Source organism: Nicotiana attenuata, chromosome 12 (genome assembly GCF_001879085.1).
Source record: "Nicotiana attenuata strain UT chromosome 12, NIATTr2, whole genome shotgun sequence".
NCBI classification, from domain to species: Eukaryota; Viridiplantae; Streptophyta; class Magnoliopsida; order Solanales; family Solanaceae; genus Nicotiana; species Nicotiana attenuata.
In genome coordinates, this window is record NC_032000.1 from 7,275,022 (window position 1) to 7,285,177 (window position 10,156).

The 10,156-nt window shown below is 35.6% G+C and overlaps 2 protein-coding genes across 3 annotated transcripts; one reads left to right on the top strand and one right to left on the bottom strand.

Moving 5' to 3' along the window:
* LOC109236158 (endonuclease 2) lies at nucleotides 1,524-4,548 on the top strand. 2 transcript variants are annotated; one of them, XM_019402370.1, is made up of 9 exons: nucleotides 1,524-1,651; nucleotides 2,187-2,361; nucleotides 2,968-3,078; nucleotides 3,294-3,349; nucleotides 3,444-3,527; nucleotides 3,612-3,704; nucleotides 3,950-4,017; nucleotides 4,108-4,181; nucleotides 4,282-4,548. In XM_019402370.1, the coding sequence occupies exons 1-9, from the start codon at nucleotides 1,637-1,639 to the stop codon at nucleotides 4,374-4,376; spliced, it is 771 nt and encodes a 256-aa protein (XP_019257915.1). In that variant the 5' UTR covers nucleotides 1,524-1,636; the 3' UTR covers nucleotides 4,377-4,548. The 2 variants fall into 2 exon arrangements, with proteins under 2 accessions (XP_019257915.1, XP_019257914.1); XM_019402369.1 differs by lacking the exon at nucleotides 1,524-1,651 and adding an exon at nucleotides 1,700-1,928.
* LOC109235852 (heavy metal-associated isoprenylated plant protein 8-like) lies at nucleotides 5,310-7,388 on the bottom strand. The gene is made up of 5 exons (XM_019402100.1): nucleotides 7,380-7,388; nucleotides 7,098-7,284; nucleotides 6,215-6,390; nucleotides 5,948-6,035; nucleotides 5,310-5,608 (listed from the first exon to the last, which is right to left on the bottom strand). Exons 1-5 carry the CDS (start codon nucleotides 7,386-7,388, stop codon nucleotides 5,310-5,312), a joined length of 759 nt encoding a protein of 252 aa, XP_019257645.1.

Sequence of the window (10,156 nt, forward strand, 5' to 3'; positions counted from 1 at the left end):
AGAAATGTAGCTCAAAGTAACAATATAAAACAAGAAGATAAGTAGAATAAGAGAAGAATAGATAACTTTCTTATTTCATCAAGTGTTCAAGTGTTCCATCTCACATTTCATGCCTCTATTTATATTATTACATATGAATGTTACAAAATGATTGTCTTAAACATGACATTAACAATTGAGATCATGGGGGATGATCATGGGGAGGGGTTATGGAGGTGTGGGAGTTACAATCATAATGGTGATGAGTAGTGGGAGGTTATTTACATCATGGGTGAAAATAGTGGGAGTAGTGGACATCCACATTTACTAAAAATTTTATAACAATTTTCATTAAAAAGTATTCTGAGAGAAGTAGAAAACTATTATTGGAAACGGACCCGCACGTAGAATAACATTAAAGAATTTATTTATCTTTTCAAATTATGATCTGATTTATTTGAACACATTAATTCACATTGATGAATGGAATGAATCCCAGGTCAGATTGAGGTGAGATCCCTGGTCTCCATATAAGGCTTGGGCAATCCTGCTCTCTTCGAGCTAGCTTTTGGGTTGGGAGTTAGGCCCCAAGCTAATTTTGACATAGTATCAGAGTAGGCCCGTGGTCAATGTGGACCCCTAGAAGAGAGAGGCGGAATGCTCCCCAGCCACTTGAAGAGGGGGTAGAAATACCCTCGGTCCAGGATTGTACATGCTCGAGACCTCACAGTGGAATTCCAGATAAAGAATGTCTAAATCTGGGTATGAGGGGGGAGGTGATGGATGGAATGAATCCCACATCGAATCGGGATGAGATCCTGACCTCCTTTTAAGGCTTCGGCAATCCTCTTCCCTTCGAGCTAGCTTTTAAGGTGTGAGTGAGACCCAAAGCTTATTTTGGCACATATTAATTTAATAATTTTTAATTTTTTAGTTTGTTTTCTAATGCAATGTGTGAAATAACAAAAGCTCTATGAAATTGAAATATATAAATTATATGGACATTGAATAACATTTTTGTTCCTTAGTAGCTGACATCCGAACGATTCAGATCTAGACCTCCGTGCAAACAACTAGAAATTCCTATGGGACTTCATTAGCATGTGCAATGTTCATTTTCCTGGAAAGAAAACAATTAAATTTAAATTACTAATTGGGTGGGAGTATGATTATTTTGTGAGTATAAAAACTGGTTTACTTTCTGAAAAATGGAGGACTCAAAATGCAAAAGTAAATAATTCCTGTTACAACTTCATATCCTTCCCATATTAAACTCCAAGATTGAGCATGTCACCATTATCCTTCTTTTAGATTCTGTTTTTTCCCTTTATGATAATAAAAAATAAAATTATTTAAATAAGCAAAATCAGGAAAAAAAGTACAAAGAATCCAATTTGAGCCGTTACGCTATATATGTCTAATTAAATTGCTTTCCTTTACAAGCACGATTACCAAATACCAAATCATGCAACCTTTTCATTCTTTTCTTCCTTTAAAGTGTTTAATAAAAGTATCTTTAAACTTTTAAAACCAAAAGAAAATTCAATATAATGATACTAAAAAGTTGACAAAACAAGTAACCAAATGTGAACCAAGATTCATCAAATCATTAGCCTTTATTGATCTTTATTTCCTAAAATCAAGCTTGTCCTTTAGCATGCATGAAATAAATGTCAGTATCTAACTTTATTGCAACATTCAATTTTTCTTGATCTTTTTTTCATGTATTCATACAGTTCACACCAACCACTTTTGGTTATTTCCCTAGTTTATTTATATAGGACTAAAGAAGTAGCTTGTGAATTTGGTATTTTTCAGTTTGAGAGTAGCAAAAAATGGAATACTCAAAACTTAATGTGTTATTGCCCATTGTAGCTTTCTTGTTTCTTTTTCCAGTAGTTCATGGATGGGGATTGGATGGTCATTACACTGTTTGCAAAATTGCTCAGGTTCTAATGTTTTACATATATAGCCCCTTATCGGATTTAAACCAATGACTTACCCCTCCATGTTTCTTATATATGAATCCAAATCTGTCGAATCACTCATGTTATGATTCTACATCCTGTGTCGTCCCGTTCCGCATGTTACTCTGTTAAAAGGGCATTTTTTTTAAATTCAATTCTTGATTTTTTTCCTTGTATTTCTTGAGATGGGGTTAAGATAGAAATTTTAAACTTACTTTTGGTTTTGTTTATTTGTGACAGTCAAGATTGAGTAAAGCTGCAGCAGATGCAGTTGAGAAATTGTTGCCAGCATCTGCAAATGGTGATTTGGCAAGTGTGTGTATATGGGCAGACCATGTCAAGTTTCGTTATCATTGGTCATCAGCTCTTCATTATATTGATACCCCTGATAATCTCTGCAATTACCAGTACAACAGTAAGTATTTGATTCTTTTTCTAGTACTAATAGCATGTAGTTATGGACTACTCATTTTGTATAACTTGTATATATAAAAACGGCAGCCCAATGCACTAAACTCCAGCTATGTGCGGGGTCCAGGGAAGGGCCGGACCACAATGGTCTATTGTATGCAGCTTACCCAGCATTTATGCAAGAGATCGTTTCCACGGCTCGAACCCATGACCTCCTTGGTCATATGCCAACAACTTTATCAGTTACACCAAGGCTCCCCTTCTATACCTTGGATATAGGCTAGTAGAAATACTTTTTATTTTTATTTTCATATTGTACACTATTGGCGAAAGGGAACCTCGGTAACGGTAAAAGTTGACGCTGTTATAATCAGGAGGTCACATGTTCTAGCCACAAAACAGTCACTTGCAGAAATGCAAGGCAAGACTGTGTACATAAAATCAAATGTGGTCCGGACCGACACATAGCGATAGCTTAGTACATCGGGTTGCCCTTTCATTGTATAATATCGTTCGAGATGAGTTTATTTGAGAAACATGATCTGTGAGAATCATATATCCGACTTCAACTTATTTAGGACTAATACGTAGTCGTTGTTGTTGTATACAGGGGACTGTAAAGATGAAAATGGAGTTCCAGATAGATGTGTAGCTGGAGCAATCAACAATTACACTGAACAGCTCCTCAGTTATAACAGTGCCAATGAAAATGCTATAACATGTAATGTTTCTATACTAGATCTTGCTTGTTTCATTCTTCTATTGCAATGTTGCTCGGACACTCCGGAAATGTTACCGGATGCGTGTCTGATTCTCCAAAAGCAGTGAAGTTTTGGAGAATCCGGCACGGATATGGCAGTATTTTGGAGAATCCGCTCAACATAGATCAGGTAAATACTAACTGCATTTTGACTATATATTTTGTGTAATTATCAGATAATTTGACAGAATCACTTCTCTTCCTTTCTCACTTTATGGGGGACATTCATCAGGTAAAGTGTTGAATAAATAAGTTTTTTTTTTTCAAAATATGTTAGTACAATAGTATTTTCAATTTGAGGCCATAGTTTTTATCTTCATATGCAGCCTCTGCATGTTGGATTTACATCAGATAGGGGAGCTAATACAATAGATGTTCATTGGTACACTAGGAAAACAGTTCTACATCATGTAAGCCTTTTCTTGCCTTGGCTAAATTGCCTTAACATATAACTTAATTTCCTTCACATGAAGTTTTTCTCAAACTAATGACAGGTCTGGGATTCCAACATAATTGAAACTGCAGAAGAACGATACGATGATTCTAACGTAGATGAACTAGTCGATGCACTTCAGAAGAACATCTCGGTATAACAGATCCTCCTAACCTATGTTGCTCGTATCCTCCAAAAATACCGCCAGGTGTGTGTCATCGACACAGGTGTAGTCGTATTTTTGGAGGATCCGAGCAACATAGCTCCTAACTTACTGAAATGGAACTAAAGAACAATCAATACTTAATCACCTATAATCACTACAAAGAGCAACCGGAATACATAATTGAATCGACTTTATCAGTTTGTTAGTATTTGTGACGAATTTCGTCTTAACAGACAGGATGGGCAGATCAAGTAAAATCATGGGAGAGCTGCAGTGGTAACAAGAAAACCTGTCCAGATATGTATGTTTAACTCTGTTATCAGATAGAAGCAACATTTTTTCAACAACTCTATCATATATAAAGAAATAAAGAACATGTTGCTTCCTGTAGATATGCAACTGAAGGTATCAAAGCTGCTTGTGCCTGGGCATATAAAGGAGTCAGTGAAGGTTCAACATTAGAAGGTAAATTTCGCCAAAATTGCCTGATCATTTCCTCTAGTAGCACATAATTTTCTTCATGCGCTGTCTTTTAACTGTTGAAATGCTTATCGGTGGAATGCAGATGACTATTTCCTCACGCGTTTCCCCATAGTCCAACAGCGCCTAGCTCAAGGTGGAGTTCGCTTAGCTGCTACACTAAACCGCATATTCACATGACAACATATTGTAAACAAGGACTATATAATCCTCTCAAACTAGAAACTGATACATCATTTTGACAGGAGATGACCTATATCTTCATCAGACAAGCTTTCCTTGTTTTAATATCAGAAAACATCTACAACATTGTTACTTGAATTAATACATCATTGTATCTTTTTCGTGCATACATCAGTAGTTTTTCGTTAACCTTGATAATTCATATCTTGTCTCCCAGCCCGATGGATACTCTCCTTGCCTAAACATTTCCTATGATCTTATCTTATCAACTAACAGTGAGATATTTTATCGACCATATGTCAATTACACGATGATTCTTATTAGCATGCCTTATGTCGTGCTCCTCAAGTAGGGCATGATATGAATCTGTTGCTTAGTTTTGACTGCAATATAGCACCTCTGACTCCTCAAATAGTTAGGATTATAAGTTTTAGTCATGTTGGTACGTTTACTTTAGATCCAGTGCTTGCTAGGAGCTTTTTGGTCTTGTCGAAGACTTATACGCCACTAGAAATTGTAGAAATTTTTTAGTATTATTTTGTAATATTGGACTGAAATAGAGCGATATAGATGGTGAAGATTCATTTAACCAATCCCAACTTCCTTGGCATAAAGACATAATAGTTGTAGTAAGTATCCCACTCTTATGAAAGATTACTCGTAAATATCATTTGAACGACATGACACTGTCGGTGTATCCAATCAGAGCTCTCTGTAACAACATCTCTATATAACAACCATTCACTATAAAAGCCAAGTTTTTTTTTGGAATCGATTTTTATGTTATGTTATAATATATGTCATCTATATCAGCATTTCACTATAAAGAAAATATGGGAATAAACAAGGCTGTTATACAGCGGTTTGACTGGACTATAAGTTAAACTCAGTGTAAAATATTGTGAAACTTCATCACAAGTTCATACAAGATCACAAGATGGAGCAAGAATTAGGATTCTCATCACTGAAAAGCTGAGGGGCATAAACAAGTTGAGGTGGATAAGGATATTCATGTTTGCAAGAGCAACCATCCTTTTTAATATCAGTTGCCTTATTTTTATCAGATTCTGGCTTTTCATTTTTCTGTTCTTTGTCTATTTTACTGGACTTGACAATCTCAGCATGTTTCCCTGCTCTTTTGCTGATGAATTCTACCAATTTTTGAGGATCCATTGATCCTTTAACTTTCACAAGGTTGTTCTTCATCTCTGGATCCACAGTTTGAACTCCTACTCATTCATCCACCACAGAAAATAACAAGATTTTAAGTCGAACGTAACGAGACGATGACAACAACAACAACAACAACAACAGCAACAAAAAACACCAGTATAATCCTACAAGTGGGGTCATGGGGGTAGTGTGTATGCAGACCTTACCCCTACCTTGAGGATAGAGAGGCTGTTTCCGATAGACCCCCGACTCAAGAAAAGATAAAACAACAGTAGCAACAACAAAATATTAAGAAAACAAGCGTAATAAACAACATGTAGACCAAGATAACGACACAGTGTGAAAGATATTCACACAGCAAAGCCACTCATAGATAATTACAGGGAATTATGTACCTGGCATTTTGTGAATACATTGCTTGGCATCTTTGGCACATCCTTCACAGTGTAAGTATAATTTCAGAATTACTTCAACCACCTTAGGCTGCATTCCAAGAAAAAGGGACAAAACATAAATAAGTAAATGAAAAAAGATGATAAAGATTTTAGTTATTAGAATTAAAAAATTAAAATCACCTTATTATTAAGTATTAATAAGAAAGGAATAAGAGAATGGCTTGAAAAAATATGTTTAATTAAAAAATTTATAAAGTTTAATTACACCTGTTGTTTTATTTCCTTCTTCTCTTCTTTCTTCTTAGGTGGAATTATTGGAGATATTAGTTCCACATGTTTACCACTCTTCTTTCTCAGTCTCTCTGCCACCTTCAAAGGATCTGCCTTTTTCCCTTTCACCACCACCTTATGGTTTTTTTCATCAACCTCAATCTCCTCAACACCTAAATTTGAGAGATAAAAAGATTATCACCTAAATTTGAGAGATAAAAAAATGGGAAAATGATATCGTATAGCTGACATCTCAAAATAAGAGTCGAAAAACGTATATTTTATATATATATATATATATATATATATATATATATTATATATGTTATATATAAAAATTATACAAATTTTGTACACTTTTTGGGCTACTAAATATAAATAGTTTCTGGCGTTGGTTAAAAGTAAAAAATCCTAAAAAAAATTATATTATACTCCAAAAGATTGAATATATAATAAAAAAGTTCAAGATATAATAAAAAACATAAATTATGCACTCAAGGGTGTTGTTTAACGGTCAATAAATGTGTGAAAAATCATAAAAATCAGAGTTTAAATTTCAATAGAGACCAAAAAAATTCTACGCGATTTCTCTCAAACTGCTTAAATCTTTCTTCCTAAGCATTAGTGGATTAAAAAAAGGGCAGCTTGGTGCACTAAGTTCCCACTATGTGCGGGGTCTGGAGAAGTGCCAAACCATAATGATCTATTATACACAACCTTACCATGCATTTCTGCAAGAGGCTGTTTCCAAGGCTCGAACCCGCGACGTCCTGATAGAGTTACTTCATATCGATATTGCTGAGAGGTAACGAATAGACTAACCTAGGTGCGCACAAACTGAATCAAACACTATAAAAGAAATGCTCTAAAATATATATACCATCAAAGCCTCGAAGGGATTTAAGCACTTCTTCTTTACAACCTTGACAATGAATATAAACACCCAATATGATAATAACCCCTTTTGCATTATTCTTATTTTCTTCATTTGTGCTCTTCTTCTCTTCCATTTTATTGCCATTGTTGCATTCTTTGTTATTTTCTTGTTGATCCGTTTGCTGTTTTCCCTGCAATTTTCATTTTTCTTTAATTAGTACCAAAGAAATTGCATATAAGATTCAGATAAATATTCTATATGTTCTCAAAATTACCCAGAAAATACCTTCCCCATTTCTCTGTCTTTTGATGAGAAAAAAAAAACAGTTTAAGTCCTGTGCATGTAAATTCAGTTATTTATAGCTACAAATCACCTTCTTATAGAAAGTTTATAGTGTACAAGCCAAATCCAAATTGTGTTGCTTCTGATATAGACACTAGTGATTTATTTTTATTTTTATTAAATCATGGATTGAACTGAAATAGAATGAATAATAATACGTGGTGCTTTCTGAAATAGAATTATGATAATCATTGGAGTAATAAAAGTAACGGTTATTACAGAAAAGGATATTGTTGAATGAGTATGGGAGATTATTGTATACTTTATTTGGTTTATAAATATTGTTTAAGAAAAATATTAGGGCAATCAAGGCAAGAAATATATCTTAATGGTAATTATATATATGGTTAAATATTGCTTTAGCCAACTCATGCAGCTTTCTTTTCAATATGGAACAAGCGTTACCAAGCTTATTAATTTTGCCTTTGAAATTACATGTACCTAAAAAAGAGAAAAATAAAAAGGAAAATATTCATGAATCATTTTTACGCCTTTTTTACTTGATATCTTTAGTTAATCATATCTGCTCAAGCTAAAAGCATTTGCAAAACACATAATTAAGACACAAGAGTTGATAATGTTATATGAGCTTTGGAATGGGAAGAGATTGAGCAGAGTGACATGTCTATACTCCCTCTGTCTTTTTTATATTTGTATTTGTACTTGATGTTTTATACTTTAATGCCACACAAGAGGGGGTGATTTGTGTATTGTCCAATTTTTGCGTGCACAGATTATAGAGGGACCTGGTTCTTCTATGTGTTCCTTATACTACTAGTGCGGAAATAATAAATGCGGAAAGTAAAGAACACAAGTATTTTTACGTGAAAAATACCCGGCTCAAAAGGTGAAAAAACCATGACCTACTACTCAATAGGATTTTCCCCAACATTTCACTAAATCACTGAGCCAAAATAGCATTTACAGAACTCTTTGTAAACCTAAGGATTACCTCTAATCCCGTTGTGACAACCAGCCTCTAACTGTTGCAACAACTTCAAGTTAACTCTAACTTGAATACTCAGAGTACCGAATACAAATGCTTCTAGATAAAGTTGAAAGGTACAAACTGAAAACACCTACTACAATTGAACTAGAATAAAAGACAGACATTTGGAACTGGTTCTTCTATCTGGTTCATGTAGCTACAAGTTCGCACACTTGAATCACACAAGAATTGCTTGCAAAATGCCTTGCTATTTTGCTCTCAACTCACGTTTAACTTCATCCTTTGTGCGTACCTGTTGTATGGGTCAAAATCTGACCAAGACAAGAATCGGCGTGGAAAGGGACGGCGAAAAGTTACTTGGACAGTCATATCCATATAAAGCTATAACGACGCGCACCTCGGTCACGGCCGAGGTCATGTATTCATAACGCTTGAGCGGCGAATTGGATATTACGGCATTTCAAGGGGTCGACCCGTAATATAGTCAAACGACTTAAGTATTGTGGTCAATGACTGTTGGATAAAGGAGAAGACCTAGTATATAAACTAACGGAGAAGAAGAAGGGAGGGGGACTGAAAGAAATCTAGACACAGACATGTTCTTTGAGAGGAGGAGGGATCTTCATCTCTCTCTCTTCCCACGAAGGAGAAAGAAGCAAGGAAGCTCAGATCCTCAATATATACTGTTAGTCTCATCATATCAAATGTATGGGGTTCCACCTCGTTAAAGATTGGTGACCCTTTTCATCTATGTATTCTTCATTGTTGTCTAATGTTATGAAAATCGTCATCCTCTTCTTATATAATGAGATTTAATCAATATTATAGTTAAATCTTATGCCTGCTTTGTCTGCTTACTTATATCCTCTATCTTAGACCTAGGGTAAATTATCTTTGGCTAGGATTTACCTAAAATCTTCTTATTTATTAGTTTAACAAAAAGCTTAACACTTTTTGGTCAAACAATTTAGCGCCGTCTGTGGGAACTTTCTAGCCAAAATTTTAGTTTCCTCTAGATCTAAAGTCAGCTAGGTTTGCACTTCCCGGTTGTCGTAGCCTCGCCCTTTAATTTACAGACACCAGCTTGAGAAATTCGTAGGCAAGCTTTTGAAATAACCAAATCAATCTTGGTCAGATCTTTGCATGAAATCAAAGTCTTCTATCTACACGAAATCCATGTCTTGCTGAAGTGATGGGTTTGGCACGTTGTGAGTATGAGCTGTCAAAGTGGATCATGGTCACTACGCATTGAGCACGTCCGCAATCCTATCTGCTATATTTACATTGGATACCGATCTATACTTCATGCGCATTGCCCTCTCCCCCCCTTAGGAAAGGACGATAGCCTGTTGTATGATTCTTTGAAATAACAAGCTTGTCCTACCCGTATGTACGGAATATAACTTGTGTTTCCTTTACTTTTGTGCACCCGGACGGGATCGGACCGGGACTCGATCTCGAGATCCCAACGGACGAAGTAAGTTGTCAGTCCATAAGAAGTCCAAACTCGACCAATAACGGAGCTAAGCACGGGGCTACCAAATCTGAAACTGCCGTTCGAGTATGGGACTAAATGAGTCGTCCTACAGTGCCCCTCTCACCTCGCCAGCCTATCAGGTCAAGGTAACGGACGATTTTGTTTGGTTTTAACTTGTTATTTTTCCCTTTTTCTGGATTGGGACAGGAACATGAGCACTCTCCCAGGCGCGCGAACGAGGGACAAATGCCACCAAAATAACACACCAGGAAAACGTTTCGTGCCACATCGTCT

Coding starts and splice junctions, on each gene's coding strand:
- LOC109236158 (XM_019402369.1), top strand. CDS start 1,815: ATGGAATACTCAAAACTTAATGTGTTATTGCCCATTGTAGCTTTCTTG. Junction 2,362..2,967: donor CTGCAATTACCAGTACAACA/GTAAGTATTTGA, acceptor TGTTGTATACAG/GGGACTGTAAAGATGAAAAT. Junction 4,018..4,107: donor AAGAAAACCTGTCCAGATAT/GTATGTTTAACT, acceptor TGCTTCCTGTAG/ATATGCAACTGAAGGTATCA.
- LOC109235852 (XM_019402100.1), bottom strand. Junction 6,036..6,214: donor AGAAGGAAATAAAACAACAG/GTGTAATTAAAC, acceptor CTTGGAATGCAG/CCTAAGGTGGTTGAAGTAAT. Junction 5,609..5,947: donor ATGTATTCACAAAATGCCAG/GTACATAATTCC, acceptor ATGAATGAGTAG/GAGTTCAAACTGTGGATCCA.